Source organism: Lepidochelys olivacea, assembly GCF_965140295.1.
Source record: "Lepidochelys olivacea isolate rLepOli2 genome assembly, chromosome: 23".
Lineage (NCBI taxonomy): Eukaryota > Metazoa > Chordata > Testudines > Cheloniidae > Lepidochelys > Lepidochelys olivacea.
In genome coordinates this window covers 11763591-11780633 of record NC_140433.1, presented here as the reverse complement: position 1 = coordinate 11780633, position 17043 = coordinate 11763591, and the positions used below count along the sequence as shown (strand labels likewise).

Genomic DNA, 17043 nt, shown 5'->3' with positions numbered 1-17043 from the left:
ACTCACAAGGGTCCTCCCCCCTTTAACTAATGGGGGATCCAGAGCACTGGACTCCCCCCTGCCCAGTGCTCCTCATTCCTGACCCACAGCCCCGGCTAGCCCGACCCTGGGCTCTCCCCTGCTCCCGCCCCTCACTCCTGACCCGCAGCCCCTTCCTAGCCTGGCCCTGGGCTCCCCCCAGCTCTGCCAGTGCCCCTCACTCCCGACCTGCAGCCCCCTGCTGGCCCGGCCCAGTGGCTGAATGAAGGGCACGGCCCAGAGGCCTCATGCTCTTGCTTTATTGCATAGGTCTAAATCACTTCAACACAGGGATGAGACGTGGGAACAGCGATGGCAGCTGCAGCGCACACGGGATTAACAGAGGGCCTGACACCAGCTGCCCCCCCCCCTTCGCAAGGCACCCCGGGGGGAGTCAGAGCTGCCCCCCCACACACACACACCACTGCATTGCTGGACAGCAGGGAAAATTAGTTAATGGAGCTGATAGGGAAAAAGGTCAGATACTGGGGTAGATGGGCCCATGGGCATGGGGCAGATAAACAGAGGGTCAGATACTCAGGTAGAGGGGCCCACAAGGCTGATCTGGCCCAGGAGGGACAGGGCAGGGGGGATACCAGGGTAGATGGGCCCAGGGATCTGATCACTTTCAGCTCATTCTAGTTTCCTGCTCACATCAAAGTTATGGGTGGGGGGGGGAAGCTGTTAGAAGGACACACAGGACAGACAGATATTAGGCTCCCCTCCAGCGGCACAGGAGGCCTGGCTGTCCCCATTCACAGAACACAGAGGTTTTAGTGCAAAGAAAGCTCCAGGCTGCGTCTTGGCAGGGCCCTGCCAGGCTCCAGTGCGCCTGGCCCACCACTGCCCTCACCCACTAGACTTCACTCCCCCCCAGCATCAGGGGAAGAACCCAGGAGTCTTGACTCCCCCCCCCCCACACACACACACTAACCCAGTAGACCCCACTCCCATCCCAAAGCTTTAACTACTGCTCGGGTAGGGGAGTGGGGTCTAGTGGTCAGAGCCAGGGGGGGAGGGGCTGGGAGCCACAACTCATGGGTTCTATCCTGGTTTTGCAGCAACTGGTCTGCAAAGCCACTTCCCCCCACTGCCCTGGGTGTACTGGGAATGTCTTGCCTGCAGCCCCACCTCCAGCCCCTAGGGGGAGACATGGGGTACTGCACACACAGACACCTGCCAGCCCATCCCACTCCCCCCTGGTGGTTGGAAGCACCAGCCGCATGGCTCTCCCCCACAGGTACCGCCTCCCCCCAGTGGCAGGCGGTGGGAACGCGCCCCGGTTCTGACGCCCTAGCGCCCCCTGGCTACATGATAGGATGGGAATGAAAAAGGACCATGCTCAGCACCTCCCATTCCCGTTCCTTTCTCTCCTGTGACCCCCACATGGTAGGAAACACCCCCGCCCCTGCCCCGGGGAGGGTCACGCCTCTGCGTTACATTCATTCAGTGGATGATACCAGGATCAAAGGAATAAATAGGCAGCTTTAGACAGGAGCCAGGCAGGGGCAACAGCTTGGCACCCGCTGCACCCCCTGACTCCAGGAGGGAGGGCAGCACCCCGTCAGCCATCTCCTGCTACCTCCTGAAACAAGCCGGCCGGAGAGGAGGCTGGGGCCCCTCTCTCCGCGCCCAGCCAGGGGCATTAGCCGCTGGCGATCTTGAGGCGATTGACGCCGGTGATGAGTCTGGCGAGGCCCTGGTGCACCTGGCCCTGGATGGGGCCATACTCCACCCGCTCACCGTCCACAGTCAGGATGCCCTTGCGGGTGAGGGGCTCCAGGCGGAAGGCCCGGACGGGCACGTGGACGAGGTGGGGACACTCCTGCTCAAAGTGGCTGCCCTTCTCCATGGCCAGGAAGAGGCGGATCAGGGCGGCGCGGGAGATGCCGGCTTTGATGAAGCAGAGGTGGATGAGCCCGTCGTCGAAGCGGGCAAAGGGAGCGGTGAAGAGGTCAGCCCCCAGGTGGCTCTGGTAAATGGCCAGCACCAGCACAAAGTTGTCCTCCACTGTCATCCAGGAGCCGGGCACCGGCTGCCCCAGCGGCACCAGCAGCTCGTCTGGGGGGCCGCCCACCCGGGCCTCGCCTGCCCCGCCGGCCAGCAGCTCCCCTGGCCCAGGTTCGAAGGAGAAGCTGGGCGGGGGCAGGACGGAGGCGGAGGAGGGGGGCGGGGAGCCGGGCGAGGGGCAGGGCACAGGGGCTGGCTCGGCCCCCCGGAAGGCGTGGCGCTCCTCGCACAGCCCCATGTCGGACAGGGCACGATGCAGGGGCAGGCGCTGCAGGGGCAGGTGGCCGTTGGGGGCCACGGTGATGCTGCGGGAGATGGGCCGGTGGGCGGTGGCATCGGTGGCAGGCAGGTAGGAGAGGCGCCCGCGGTAGGTGTGCATGGAGGCCAGGCGCACCAGGGTGCCCAGCGTGAACCGGGCGGCACCCATGTGCCGGTACTTCTCACTCTCGATGTCCACGTCCGAGACGAAGCCCCAGGCCACGCTGAGGCAGGAGAAGCAGCGGGCGCCCGAGGCCATGGTGATGGCCACCAGGTCCAGTGGAGCCACGGCTGCATGGCACAGCAGCAGGGTGCAGTTCAGCAGCAGCTCCAGGCCCAGTACCTGCTCCAGCCTGCTGGGGGGCAGGGTTGGGGGTGAGCCGCCCAGCCAGGGGATGCAGTCCTCCAGCAAAGCACACCCCCCCCACACCGCCCCTTGCTAGGGGAGGGAGCCGCTCACCCCCAGCCCCCATGGGAAGAGCAGGTTGGGCAGGAAGTGCGGGATAGGAGTCTCCCCCCCACTCTCCACAACCCGCATCTGCTCCCCATGCACCCCCCCATCCCACCCACATACACACACCCCGGCCCCCACTCCCTTTCCTGACCTGGGTATAGAACCCAGGAGTCCTGGCTCTCACCCCCCGACCACTAGACCCGCCCTCCCAACCCAGAGCCAGGGAGAGAACCCAGGCATCCTGGTTCCCAGTCCCCCCCGCTAGCACTGCCTTTACCCTGCGTTACAGTTGATGGCTCCAGCTAAGGCGTTCCCCGAACCACTCGGTAAAATCCCAACTGGCATCTTGATCGCCTCCTCCCAGTCATGGCGCTCCATCAGCCCATTGAGAACCTGCCCGGCAGAGAGGTGAACTGCTGTGGAGGCTAGTGGTGAGAGCAGGTCAGGCTGGCAGCCAAGACTCCTGGGTTCTCCCCCTGGCTCTGGGAGGGGAGCAGGGTCTAGTACAGAGGTGGGCAAACTACGGCCTGCAGGCAACATCTGGCCCGCAGGACCGTCCTGCCCAGCCCCTGAGCTCCTGGCCCAGGAGGCTTGCCCCCAGCCCCTCCCCTGCTTTGCCCCCTTCCGTGCGGGCAGCGCTCTGGACAGCTGGGCTGCGCGCTCATGCAGGGTAGTGCATTTGGCTCCAGCCAGGAGGCGCAGCTCCCAGACATGTTGCTCTGAGCGGCATGGTAAGGGGGCCAGGGCTGGGGGTCTGGATAAGGAGCAAGGGGTCCTGGGGGACAGTCAGGGGTGGAGGTCCCAGGAGGGGGCGGTCAGGGGGCAGGAATGGGAGGGGGCGGATAAGGGGTGGGGGCCAGGCCATTTCTGGAGGCACGGCCTTCCCTACCCGGCCCTCCATACAGTTTCACACCCCAATGTGGCCCTCAGGCCAAAAAGTTTGCCCACCCCGGTCTAATAGAGCAGGGTCCTGGGAGCCAGGACTCCTGGGTTCTCTCCTTGTCTCTGGGAGGGGAGTGGGGTCAGATCTGCAGCAGGGAAGGGTGCCAGGGATGTTGAGGCCGTTGGGGGGGGGGGTGTTACCTCATATAGGAGCCCATCCCCCGAGATGGCGACGATCCCATCCCATTCTGCCAGGTTGATGCCCTTCACCAGCTCCCGGGCGTGGTTAGGCCTCTCTGGGAGCAGGGGAGAGACGGGGCACCAGACATGCAGCCCTCCCCAACCAACCCGTCTCCCTGCCCCTTCCCCCTCCTCCCCAGGCCCTTCGCCCTCCTCCCCAGGCCCTTCGCCCTCCTCCCCAGGCCCTTCGCCCTCCTCCCCAGGCCCTTCGCCCTCCCCCACCCCCATACCATCTCCCTGCCCCCATACTGTCTCCCCTCCCCCCCCCCAACTCATCTCCCCTGCCCCCCAGACCGCAGGCCCTTCCCTAACTCATTGCCCCTGCCCCCTCAGGCTGCAGGCCCTTCTCTCTCCCACCCCCGGTCCCCCCCTCACCTGTCTGGATCAAGTTAAAGCTGATGTCCGCCTCCGTGATCATGGGCAGCACGTGGGTCTGGCACCACTGGAGGGCCAGGCCCCTGCCCCCGAACGGGTTCAGCAGCAGAAGCAGCCGGCGCGGGCGCGGCAGGAGGCTGGGAGCGATCTCTGAAAGGAGAGAGCGGGGACAGCAGGTCAGTGGAACCCTGCCTGGCACCGCGATGCGGCTGCCTCTGGGGTGGGGCGCGGGAGCTGGGTATGTCTTACGGACTCCCAAGTCGTGCTCACTCGTGGCCCTGTGCAGTCCCTAAGGGGAACCCCTTTCAGTGCGACAGCCCTTCTCGGGGGTCCACTCTCTCGGGGGTTAGGCCCCTCCACCTCCTGGAACTGCACCTCTCCGAGCCTTAGCACGCCTGTCTGACCCCCGGGGCCTCCACTCCCAGAGGGAATAATGCCCCCCTGTTCCCTAGCCCGGAGCGACTCTCAGCCAACGTAACAGGAGGGTTTATTGAGCGTCTGAACCCAGCATAGGAAACTCTCATATGGGGAGTCCTCATCCGGCGCTGAGATGCGGCTGCCTCTGGGGTGGGGCGCGGGGGCTGGGATTACAGGGCTGCTAATGGAATGCTGAACTGCTGAGCCACCAGATGCCCACGGGTATCACACACCTCGCCGGAACTAACCTCCCCCCCGGCAGCACATTAAAGGCTGACAGAAGATCCAGCCGGGCGAGGGAAGCCCTGTACTCTGTCCAGATCTGATACGGACGCCTGCCGTGCTAGCAGCCCCGCCGCTTCCTGTACACAGGGTACACGCGCCGGGCTGCCAAGAGCGAGCCAGAGGGGGGACATGGAAACACCAAAGTAATAAATGCTGCAGCCAGGAAGCATTTAAAAAAAAACCAACACACTTACACACACAGAGGCCACAGGCTCCAATCACCCGGTCTCACCTCAAAGCCCCTGAATCTCTCATCTTCGCTAGCCCACCCATTGGCAAAGCTCCCCAAGGAGAGGGGCAATCTGCAAGGTGCTCCTTCCGTTCCGAGCCAATCAGTACATGCTTTGACTTCCCTGAAGCCTGTTGCTAGGCTGACCAGATAAGGGTGCTGCCGATTTTTGCGGCCTACTTTATGCCGCGGAGAACCGTGCCTTATGGAACAGCAGGTGTCCAGCAGAGAGCTCAAGGAGCAGGGGGAAAGGCTGTCGGCTTCAGAAGAGCTCTGCATGCATTGGCTGGCAACTTGAAAACACCAGAGCCAGACTGGGCGTTGGGTGCATGGCAGTTACAATTAAAGCCAGACTTAACTTTGTTCAAACAGCAAACCCCAGCAATGGGGAGGGTAGCCGGCCAAACCTGAAAAACCAGAAACCAGCTTAGCAGCTGTTTGGACATGGCAGGACAAATCGTTGCCATGAAACCTTGGAGGCAAGGAGAGAAATCTCCCAGGCGAAAGGGTCAAACTCCAAACGCCAAAGCCTGACAGCCTAAACGCACAAGTTGCGGAAAATTCATATCCCAAGAGACGACACACTTCCAGCCCAAGGCACATGCTTTAATAAATGCATAAAATATGGACATTTTGCAGCAGTTTGCCACACCCATGTGGTCTGAGCAGGGACTCGTATGATAGACGATCCAGATGAGACATCGTTCTGGGATTGATCACGTGTGATGCCAAAGAGCCTGCCTGGAGAGCAAAACTGAACATTCGTGGCAAGACTTACAATCGCCTTTGACCCCAACCAGAGCCTAAGTCACCTCACGCAGTCGTGACTTGCCCTGGAGGGCAGCCCGGGCCGGCTCATCGCAGAACCGACTTACGGAGACGACAGCTTTGCGTTCAGAGTGCACGGGATCAAAGACCAATGACCTTCTCGGTCACAGCCACAACAGGAAGAACATGGAGGATTTGACATTAGATGTTGGAAAGGAGATCCGGTAGAAAACAACAGGCCACAATTCACCGCAGCGGGATTTCAGTCATTTTGGTCACATCACCAGTAGCCCACCTTTCTTGCAAGCAAATGGAGAGGCTGAGGAAATCAGAGAGCCAAGAAAAATCCCACAGCAGGGAAGACCCATCCTTCGCTCTTCTGACTTACAGATCGACACCGATAGTGGCTCCCGGCCACAGTCCTGCACAGCTCCGGATGGCACGACAACTCAGAGCTCCGGATCCGGCTTTGGAAAAGAATCTATGAAGGGAGTCGGCCAAGTCGGACACAAAGGCTGAAAGAGCCTATGGACACTTCTAGGCCAGACGTCACTCAGTCAGAGAGCCGCCAAGTCTAGAACCGGGCGATCACATTCGCAACGGAGAAAAAGGATGGCAAACTCCAGCTGTCGAGCACCCTGACCACACGCAATCAACACGTCTCCAGTGCGTTCATCGGGAGGAACGAGCCACAGAGCAAACCCCCACAGGTGGCGGACACAAAGCGAGGCACCAACCGCTGAAGGACGCCAGGCCGACCACAGCCAGGCGGTGCGGCTAACGGCCAGCCAGGCAGCCGAGCTGCAACACGGTCGGGTCATGTAATGAGAAACCCAGGACGATTCAGAGACACAGACTGATCCGCCCTGAGCTTCCGAGCCAGCGTGACAGTGGCAGGAGGGTGGAATGTGGCAGCTCGTTATACAGGGACCCATTGCGCAGCACTGGGATGCGACCCCTCTGGGGTGGGACACAGGGGCTGGTTATACATGGACCCCTCGCCTGGCACGGAGATGCAGCCCCTCTGGCATGGGGCACAGGAAGAGTGCCCTCTACTGAGCCGCCGACCCCACTCCAGGCTGCATAGCTGGGGCCAGCACAGACTGCCAAGGGAGAGTGCCCAGCCCTATTCCATGCAGCCAGGGCACCCCTTCCCTTACCACAAGGCCCGGCAGGGTGAGGGAAGTAGATAATGAAGCCCAGAGGATGTGCAGGGAGGAAAGATTAACCCAGAACCACCACCACACATACTGCAGAAGGAATGCTGGGGCATGCAAACACTCATCTATTTCCTAGCATCTGCCAACTGGGGGCTGGGAGCCAGGACTCCTGGGTTCTCTCCCTGGCTCTGGGAGGGGAGTGTGATCTAGTGGTTGGAAGCAGGTGGATGCTCCTCACTCCAAGTCAAAAGTTCCCCAGATGGAGACGGCTGCACTTTACACCCAGGGCTGATAGTGTGGCAGGTTCTGCAAGGTCCCTGGCCCAGAGAGGCAGAGCTGATATCCCCACATACACCCAATGCCCGCATGCCCCACAACCAACCAGCCCCACTCACACACTTCCCCCCCCTCCGCTGCACCCATGCACACCCATGCCCCAGCCCCCCCACTCCATCCCTAGGCACCCCCTGGAGCCAACCACCATGCCAGCAAGCCCCCATCCATGGCATCTGCCCTCCCCCAGCCCAGATCTGCCTTCAGGCCTCCCCAATCCCTCAGCAGGTGCAGAGAGGTGGGGAGCCACTGCCCAAGGCAACCCTGAGCCCCCGCAGGAGGGATCCTGACCCCCGGGGTTCGGGAGGCTTCTTGAGGGCCCCTGATGTGGTAGGGGTTAGACCAAAGGTGGGGGGGGAAAGAAATTGGGGTCTCAAGGGGAGCCTGTGGGGGGCGGAGAACAAAGAATCCGACAGCCCCACCTTCAAGACAATCGATCGATCTTTGGCCAGGCTGCCGGAGACAAATAAGTCCAGCCTGGCCCTGCCCCTGGATCCCGGCCCAGGACAAGGAAAGGATGGGGCCGCGCCCAGCCTTAGATCCCTGAACCTAGGCGTCACAATCCAGGCCCCAAGCACTGGGTCCCCAGCCCCACCTGCGGGCACAAACAATCCAGATAGCCTGTCTCCCAGCTGCCCCATACTCTAGGGGCTGGACCCCTCCCCCAGGGCCGGGGAGAGAACCCAGGCATCCTGCTGCCCAGCTCCCCGCCTCTCCCCGCTCTAACCACCAGACCCTCCCTTCCCTCCCAGGGCCAGGGAGAGAACCCAGACGTCCGGGCCCCCATCCTGGTGCCTGTAACCCCCCCCCTCACCCCCACAGGCTGTTCCGCAGGCAAAGCCAGAAGGGGCTGGCAGGGCAGGGGGCCCTTCTTCGCTGGGTCTGGTTTCAGGGATCTCCAGCAGCTGAGATCACGGAGCCATCGCTGGCTGCAGCCTCCTGTCCCGGGCACACATTCAGGGCCGGGGCAGTGAAACATCTAAGGGGGGGCTGACGTCCTATCTCTGGGCGCCGGACGGAACCATCCCTGGGTCTCTGCAACAGCATCTGTTTTGTTATTGTTACGGCGGGTCAAACTGGAGAGAACTTAGTCTCAGGTTCCGGGACGCCTGGGTTCTCTCCCCAGCTCTGGGAGGGGAGTGGGGTGTAGTGGCTAGAGCAGGGGGGGCCTGGGAGCCAGGACTCCTGGGTTCTATTTATAGCTCTGGGAGTGCGGTCTAGTGGGTTAGGGCAACAGGGGTGGGGACTGGGAGCCAGGACGCCTGGGTTCTCACCCCAGCTCTGGGAGGGAAGCAGGGCAGACAGCATAGGGGCAGCCTTACCTGTTTCGCTGGAGACGGGGATGCCCAGCACCAGGCACTTGATGGCAGCCGCCCATTTCTCCGCCACCGCTTGGTTCTTCTCATAGTCGTCAGCCCCATCCACCTGGAAGGTCCGTGCCGCCCTCTGCCGCCCGCGCCCCAACCCCACTGCCACCTTCCTCTTCTTCAGCGGGTAGGCATAGACCGAGAAGTATGCCGCCCGGTCGGTCGGCGCCCGACTGCGCAGCGTGTGGCAGCCCACCACCTCGGCCAGGGGCACCACAGTGCGCTGGTCCGTCTCTGGCTTGGGCACCAGCCGCTGGATGTGCAGCGCCATCTGGGTCAGGCTGAGGGCGTAGCGGGAGCCCTTGGAAGGGTACGCCCCAAACTCCCCGTGCAGCAGCGTCTCCACGCCCTCGCCATAGGGGCCCAGGGCGAGGTTCATCTTCCTGGCGGTGTCGTGGCCCACCTGGCCTAAGCTGCACCTCAGGTGGGTCCTTCCAGCACCATCAACTCTCCTCTAGGTCCCTACCCCACCCCGTCCCACCTAAACCCAAACCAAACAGCCACTAGAACATGGGTGGGGTGGATTGGCACCAGGCCAGGGAACAACTAACCCACCAGGAGAAATTTCCAGACCCGAACCCCAGTCTGTTCTGCTGCCTCTGGCCCGCCTGGACTCCAGCGGGATCTTCACGCCCTGTGACGCCCCATCCCCAAGGGGAGCACCCCGGGGCAGGAATCTTGGGGAATCTCAAGCAGCCAAGGAATGAGAGCCAGCCTGACTAAGCGGCTCAGCAGGGGGAAGGGCCCGCAGGGATCCAGAAGCCGGCTTTAGCCTTTCCCCTCCCCAGGGGCCAAGCAGGGAGGGGGGAGCTGAGTTGGGTCCAGCCCTCTCCCCCCTCCCCGATGTCTGCGTTCACCCGGGGGTGGGGAGCCCAGCTAGGCAGGAGGAAGCCAGGAGTCGCTGGGATTTTCAAAGACACTTCAAAAGTTTCTTGCCACCCCCGCCCAGGAATAGGGCCTGGGGAAATGGGGGGGTTGGAACCGATCCAGACCCTGCTCGGACCCCCCAGCTAGGGACGCAGGCAGGGAGCAGCCTGGCCGGGAAATGGGTCCCCCGGCAAGGCTGCCACCTGCCACCATCCCCCTGCCCCCGGCAGCAGGTGCTGGTGCTTCCCCTTCCCCTTGCCCCTCTTCCCTCTGTGCCCCCTGCCCCCGGACTCTGCCTCCCTCCAGGAAGTGCTTCCAGCAGGCGCTAGCCGGCCCCATAAATGGAGGGAGGGGCTGGATCCAGCCAATCACAGAACTGTCCCCTTCCCGTCCCACCAATCAGGACGTTCGACCCCCACCCCCGGGCCAGGCGGCGGCCATCTTTGTGGTGGGCAGCACCAGCCCCACAGGATTCGCCTTCCCTCCGAAAGCTCTTGTGACGGCCATCTTTGTTGTGGGCGGAAAGAACTCGCTCCACCCTCCTCCCTGCGATTCAATGGCATGTGACGGCCATTTTGAGTGTGGGCAAGGGAGATAGCGTCCCCCTCTGTATGAACGGACGGAGTGGGGCTGCCATCTTTGTTCTGGGAACTAGGCCCTGCCTTTTTTCCCAGCCCTCCCATAGAAATCAGACGGGCATGACGGCCATCTTGGATGTGGGCAAAGGAAATTGCTTCACCCTCCATAACAGCTAACGCATATGGCGGCCATATTTAGTAGGGGAAATGCAGAGCTGGACTCCCATTGTGCTAGGCGCTGCACATTATTTATTAGGGGTATTGTGGTAACACCTAGGACCCTCTTGTGCGAGGCACTGTACATTATTATTTCTACCAGGTGTTAATAGAGTGCCACCCAAGAGCTCACAATCTAAGCACCCACAGCGGTTTAAGTTTATTATAAGTAACAAATTAATAATGATTCTATTCTTATTGATTATTTGCATTTGCTAATACTTAAATGCTTCAATCAGACTCTATTTATTATTTTTAATAATGAGACACACACTCTTCTTCTAGGTTTCAGAGTAGCAGCTGTGTTAATCTGTATTCTTCCCATATTGGTAGATAGATTTTTTGTCCCACTTGTGTGGTAACCAATTCCTCCCCTCCTCCTACCCCCCCAGATTCAAATGTACAAGTAACTGCGTATTAATGGCAACTAGGGAGACTTGAAAATGAACGGACGGAAGAAGGTTTCCATTGGAAAATGCTGATCTGGTAACATCAAAACGCAGGCATGTGTCAATGTCTTCAGCAGCAAGCGTTTCCTTTCAATATGGGCCAAAGGTTTCCTTTCGGCTGCTTCCTTTGGACTTTGATGCTCTCCGTGATAAGGCAACACAATAGAAAGTTTTAAAGGTGTCCATGAGGCCGAAAGGAAGCAACTTGAATTATTTCGCCCAAACAGGTGAGATTTCCACTTGAGGGAGGAAACGAAATTGCAACACATCAGAATTCCCCGTGGATCTGAGACACAGTCACTCTGGTCTAGCCTAGTGTCCAAACTAGTCTAGTCTGGCTAGTCTAGTCTGTCCAGTCACCAAATTCGGATCCGTTCTGCTCTATTCCAGTCCAGTGACCATGTTATATTGTGCTCCAGTTAACTCCAGTAGCCAATTCTGTTCTGCTCCAGTCTCCCCTGCCTAGTCTAGCCCCCATCTCTGTGAGAACTCCTCCTCCCTCACCCGACCCGACCCGACCCGCGGGCTGGACTCCATAAACTCTATCAGCTGCTCTCTCATAACTCGGAGTCCTCCAGCACCATTGAGCCCGCCGGCCGGAGCGTCGCACGTCTGGCCGCGGTGGGGCTCTGCCTGCCGCCGCGCTGCCATAGAGTGGAGCGCCCGCTCCCATCAGCCCTCGCGCAGCCCCGCCTCCTTCCTTCCCGGGCCGAGCCGCCGCTGACGCCGTCATGGTAAGACCCGGGGCCGCGGGGGAATCCGCCGCCATCCGCCGGGAGGGGGGCGCCGAGCCCGGGCCTGGGCCTGCGGGGGGCTGAGGCGGGGCCCCGGAGGGCCGGATCGCCCTGAATGGACGGGGGGGGGGCCTCCGTCGGCGGGGCCTCCCCGCGCACATGCCGGGGGGCAGAAAGCTGGGGGGGCTCCTGGCTGGGGGGGCATGTGAGATGGGGGGGTACCCTGTGCGGGGAGGGAGACGGGGGGCACTCGGGGGGGGGGAGGGATAGCTCAGTGGTTTGAGCATTGGCCTGCTAAACCCAGGGTTGTGAGTTCAATCCTTGAGGGAGCCATTTAGGGATATGGGGCAAAAATTGGGGATCGGTCCTGCTTTGAGCGGGGGGTTGGACTAGAGACCTCCCGAGGTCCCTTCCAAGCCTGATATTCTGTTCTATGATTGGGGGGTGGAGGAGGATATGTGGGGCAGCCAGCACGGGTGGGGGGCTCCCAGTGGGGGGGGGGGTGGAGGAGGGTCTGCAGGGCACCTAGCAGGGGTGGGGGGCACCCTGTGCAGAGGCTGGGAAGGGAGGCACCCCATAAGGGGAGATGAGGGACGTGGGGCACCAAGTGGGGGTTGGGGGACCCGTGGAGCAGAAGGCATGAGGGTTACTGGGTGTGGGGGGGAGCACCCAGTGTGGGAGCAGGGCACCCAGTGGGGAAGGATACAGAGCACCCAGGGATTGAGGGCAGGGGTGACATGTAATGGTGAGGGCACGCTGGTGGGGGGTACTGTGGGGTATGTGGTCTGAGAAGGGGGTGGCACAGGTGGGTGGGCTGTTTGAGGGTAACCCTGTAAGGAGCAGGGTGAGGAGGGGAGGACCTGGGGATTGGGGGGGGGCATGAGGAGCTTGGGGAGATGGGCTATGGGGGGGCTGCTGTGCACACCCTGGGTGCAAGGGGTTCTAATTTGCCTGGGAGCCGTGGCCATTGGGGTAGCAGCAGCAGGGGATGGGGTGACTTACGGGGTACTAGGTGTGTGGGAGAGTCAGGGCACGCCTCAGACCCATAGCTTGGGGTGTCCGGCGGGGAGGACACCGAGGCAGGGGCCCTGACAGCGTCTGTCCCCCCCAGGGTGTCGATATCCGGCACAACAAGGACCGCAAGGTTCGCCGCACGGAGCCCAAGAGCCAGGATATCTACCTGCGCCTGCTGGTCAAGGTAACGCCCCCCTGGGGGTCTGCAGGGGGCCAGGACGCCTGGGTTCTCTCCACAGCTCAGGGAGGGGAGTGGGGGCTAGTGGGGGGAGGAGCTGGGAGTGAGGACTCCTGGGTTCTATCCCCAGTTCTGCAGGGGAGGGGCTGGGAGTGAGGACTCCTGAGAGGCAGGACACCTGGGTTCTGGGACTGGCTGCTGCTGTCTAACGTGACCTGTGTAAGCACAGCCAGGAGAGCCTGTCACTGCCTCAGTTTCCCCATGGTGCCCATTGGGGGGGACGGCAAGGGCTCCCCCTGATGGCCATGTCCCCCCCAGCTGTACCGCTTCCTGGCGCGCCGCACCAGCTCCCGCTTCAACAAGGTCGTCCTGAAACGCCTCTTCATGAGCCGCACCAACCGCCCGCCACTCGCCCTCTCCCGCATGGTAAGTGGGGACGGGGGGACCCACGGCCCCCTGCTCGCCCGGCCCTACCTGTGCCCCTCAACCCTACCCACAGCCCCCGCTAGACCAGCCCTACCTGTGCCCCACGGCCACCTGCTCGCCCAGCCCTGGGCTCTCCTCGGGCCCCTCATCCCAGCCCTGGGGCCACGCCCCAGCTCTGCCCGACCCGCAGTGCCCCTGTGCTGTTCCATTTGACTTGACACGTGGACTCATGGGTTCTACTCCTGCCTGCGTCCCTGTACCCTGGAGACACTGACAGCGTGTCCTGGGAGGGCCATGTCCTGGGGTGCTGCGCTGCCCAGAGTCGGGGGGTCTCACTGATCCTTTGTCCCCTTCCTCCCCCAGATCCGCAAGATGAAGCTCCCAGGGCGGGATAACAAGACGGCCGTGGTGGTGGGAACCATCACCGACGACATCCGCATCCACAACATCCCTAAGCTGAAGGTGAAGCCGGGTGCTGCGGGGTCCCCACCCCAACGGGTTGGGAGCCAGGACTCCTGGGTTCTCTCCGGGCTCTGGGGGGGAGTGGGGGCTAGTGGGGGGGGGGGCAGCACCGGGGCCGTCACTGACCCATCTCTCTTGGCAGGTCTGTGCCCTGCGGGTGACCCAAGGAGCCCGCAGTCGCATCCTGAAGGCGGGGGGTCAGATCATGACCTTTGACCAGCTAGCCATGGCAGCCCCCAAGGGCCAGGGCACCGTGCTGCTCTCAGGTGAGTCCCCCCACGCCCTCTGCTGGGCCGGGCACTGGCCCTGCCCCACACAACCTGCAACAGGCAGCTGGGGCCAGCTGGGCTGCAGGGATGGGACTCAGCAGGGGGCGCTGTCCCCGGGCAGCCAGTTTGAACAAGGTGGGGGCATTGGGGCCAGCGCTGTTAGTGCTGTTGAAATTGACCTGCCCCACCCCGGGGGGGCCACGTCCCAGCACTGGGCGAGGGGTCCCTGTATACCCAGCCCTCATGCCCCACCCCGGGGGGGCCGCGTCCCAGCACTGGGCGAGGGGTCCCTCTGTGACCAGCACCCACGCCCCACCCCAGAGCTGGCCACCCCAGCCGAAGGGCTCTACACAGAATTGGAAGGGACCTCGAGAGGGCGTCTAGTCCAGTCCCCTACATGCATGGCAGGACTAAGGATTATCTAGACCATCCCTGACAGGGGTTTGTCTGACCTGCTCTTAAAAATCCCCAGTGATGGAGATTCCACAACCTCCCTGGGCAACTTATTCTAGTGCTTAACCACTGACGGGAAGTTTTCCCTACTGTCCAACCTAAACCGCCCTTGTTTCAATTTAAGCCCATTGCTTCTGGTCCTGTCCTCCGAGGTTAACGAGAACAATTTCTCTCCCTCTTCCTTGTAACCACCTTTTATGAACTTGAAAACTGTTATCACGTCCCCTCTGTCTTCTCTTCTCCAGACTAAACCCAATTGCTTCAATCTTCCCTCGCAGCTCATGTTTTCTAGACCTTTATTTTTGTTGCTCTTCTCCGGACTTTCTCCAGTTTCTCCACATCTTGCCTGGAATGTGGTGCCCAGAACTGGACACCATGCTCCAGCTGAGACCTAATCAGCATGGAGCAGAGCGCAAGAATCACTTCTCGTGTCTTGCTCACAACACTCCTGCTAATACAGCCCAGAAAGACGTTTGCTGTTTTTGCAACAGCGTTAGTGTTGACTCATATTTAGCTTGTGATCCACTCTGACCCCCAGATCCCTTTCCGCGGTACTCCTTCCGAGGCCGTCCTTTCCCATTCTGTATGTGTGCCACTGATGGGTCCTTCCTAAGTGGAGCGCTTTGCATTTGTCCTGATTGAATTTCATCCTGTTTACTTCAGACCATTTCTCCCGTTTGTCCAGATCATTTTGAATTTTAATCCTATCCTCCGAAGCAGCTTGGTATTGTCCACAAACTTTAGAAGTTTCCCCTCTAGGCTATTTAAATTCTTGATGAAGATAACTGAACAGAACCGGACCCAGAACTGATCCCTGCAGGACCCCACTCGTTAGGCCCTTCCAGCCTGACTGAACCACTGATAACTACTCTCTGGGGAGGGTTTTCCAACCAGTTAGGCCCCCACCTCACAGTAGCTCCATCTAGGTTGGATTTCCCTAGTTTGTTGATGAGAAGGTCTGCAAGACAGTATCAAAAGCCTCACTAAAGTCGAGATATACCCTGCCCAGCCTCGGGCACAGCTGTGTGGGGGATCCTGGCGCAGAACAGGGCCCTGACCACCTGGCACATGGAGCTGCTGGCCCTGGAGCTCTGCAAAGGGCCCAGGCTGCCCCTGTGGGCTGGTGCCTGGAGAAGCCCTCCCTGCGCTGTCTCTGAGCCGGGGGGTCTGCACCCGTATGTGAGGTTGTCACTGTTGATGTAACACTGTCTCCCCCCAGGGCCCAGGAAGGGACGCGAGGTGTACCGGCACTTTGGCAAGGCCCCCGGCACCCCCCACAGTCACACCAAGTGAGTGCAAACCCCCTCCCGCTCCACTGAGCCACTGCTCTGGGTCCCGCTTCCTGGGGGTGCCTGGCCCAGCTAGGCTGAGCATGAGCCCTGGGTGGGGAGAAGTTCAGGTAATAGAAGGATATCCCCAGAGTGGATCATGTTCCTGTGTCTTGTGGGGGTCAGGCCTCCTGGGTTCTGTCCCTAGCTATGTGGGGTGGGGGTCTGGTGGTTGGGGGCCAGGACCCCCAGAGACACTAGAGCCCTGTGACCAGCCCCACTAATGTGTTGGGTCGTGTTTCAAAACAACCTGCCCCTGGAGCCGTCACTGGCTGTGTCCAGCTCCTGCGGGCACCTCGCTGTAGGGTGCTCCCTGGGCCTTCCGCCCCTGGAGAGCAGGTGGGGGTCAGCCTGTGAACTGGACCTGAGCAGAGGGGGGGAATCCCTGGCATGGGAGGAAGCTGGGTTGGGGGAGCAGCACCCGTGGGCATCCCGCTAACCCCTCTCTCCCCTCCCCACAGGCCCTATGTGCGCTCCAAGGGGCGGAAGTTCGAGCGGGCCCGGGGCCGCCGCGCCAGCCGGGGCTACAAGAACTAACTGCGCCGGCCTGCAGCTGCCTGGGTCCAATAAAGGGGTCAGAACCATGGGCTGGTGTCTGCTCTGTTCGCTTCCGGGGCGGTGCCCTTCCTCCTGACTATCCAGAGGGCCACGTCCCAGTGCGGGGCGAGGGGCCCCCGAATACTCGGTCCCCGTGCCCCACCCCACAGGGACTGCATCTCAGCACCAGGCGAGGGGTCCCTGGATATGTAGCCCCTGAGCCGCCCCAGGTTGTAATGGGGTCTGTATTAGCTCCTGTCCGTCTCCCACAGACAGCAGCTGTGATGGCGGCAAGGGTAGGTTTTGGGGGCACCTGCCCTTCCAGGGGGGCTCAGGCTCCCTCCAAGGGCTGCCCCCTGACCTGGCTCCTCCTTGGGGCTGTGTAGGGTGAGCCCCATTATCCACATGGAGCAGTAGTGTGTCCCCCCGTCATTCCCCCCCTCCCCTGCTGAATAGGGTCTCTGAGTCAGTGGGGCAGAGGGGAGCCCAGCAATTGGGTCACTCATGCTGGGAGTGGCCAGTGCCCTGCCCCTTCAGCCAACCTCCCACCCCAGGGAAGAGCTGGGGACAGGCCATGGAGAGCCTGCCCCACCCCTGCTCTCACTCCCTAGAGCCCACTCCCAGGAGTCGTCATCCCCCCCCTGCTAAACCAACACTCCCAGAGTGAGGGGCCCAGGGCTTTCTCCATGGCAGGCTGTGGCTGTGGGGCAGGGCTGTGCCCACAGGGAGAGGGGGA

General features: G+C 61.5%; 2 protein-coding genes and 1 pseudogene across 4 annotated transcripts in view; 1 reads left to right on the top strand and 2 right to left on the bottom strand.

The window, feature by feature from the left end:
* The window catches only part of LOC311511978 (leukocyte immunoglobulin-like receptor subfamily A member 2), an 873498-nt pseudogene that overhangs the window by 365006 nt on the left and 491449 nt on the right, over positions 1–17043 (bottom strand). The window lies entirely within an intron of this gene.
* SPHK2 (sphingosine kinase 2) lies at positions 258–9930 on the bottom strand. 2 transcript variants are annotated; one of them, XM_084612118.1, is made up of 5 exons: positions 8752–9930; positions 4238–4387; positions 3824–3918; positions 3018–3133; positions 258–2642 (listed from the first exon to the last, which is right to left on the bottom strand). In XM_084612118.1, exons 1-5 carry the CDS (start codon positions 9173–9175, stop codon positions 1664–1666), a joined length of 1764 nt encoding a protein of 587 aa, XP_084468244.1. In that variant the 5' UTR covers positions 9176–9930; the 3' UTR covers positions 258–1663. The 2 variants fall into 2 exon arrangements, with proteins under 2 accessions (XP_084468244.1, XP_084468245.1); XM_084612119.1 differs by having other exon boundaries at positions 258–2639.
* Positions 11487–16356, top strand: RPL18 (ribosomal protein L18). The gene is made up of 7 exons (XM_084613004.1): positions 11487–11640; positions 12752–12838; positions 13151–13258; positions 13622–13720; positions 13863–13986; positions 15662–15731; positions 16232–16356. Exons 1-7 carry the CDS (start codon positions 11638–11640, stop codon positions 16305–16307), a joined length of 567 nt encoding a protein of 188 aa, XP_084469130.1. The 5' UTR covers positions 11487–11637; the 3' UTR covers positions 16308–16356.

Bases quoted from the DNA above. Each gene is read 5' to 3' on its own strand.
- SPHK2 (XM_084612118.1), bottom strand. From the start codon at position 9,175: ATGAACCTCGCCCTGGGCCCCTATGGCGAGGGCGTGGAGACGCTGCTG. The intron at 4,388-8,751 runs GTAAGGCTGCCC...CTCTCCTTTCAG, and splicing joins CCCCGTCTCCAGCGAAACAG to AGATCGCTCCCAGCCTCCTG. The intron at 3,919-4,237 runs GTGAGGGGGGGA...CCCTGCTCCCAG, and splicing joins CTTTAACTTGATCCAGACAG to AGAGGCCTAACCACGCCCGG.
- RPL18 (XM_084613004.1), top strand. The intron at 13,721-13,862 runs GTGAAGCCGGGT...CTCTCTTGGCAG, and splicing joins ACAACATCCCTAAGCTGAAG to GTCTGTGCCCTGCGGGTGAC. The intron at 15,732-16,231 runs GTGAGTGCAAAC...CCCTCCCCACAG, and splicing joins ACCCCCCACAGTCACACCAA to GCCCTATGTGCGCTCCAAGG.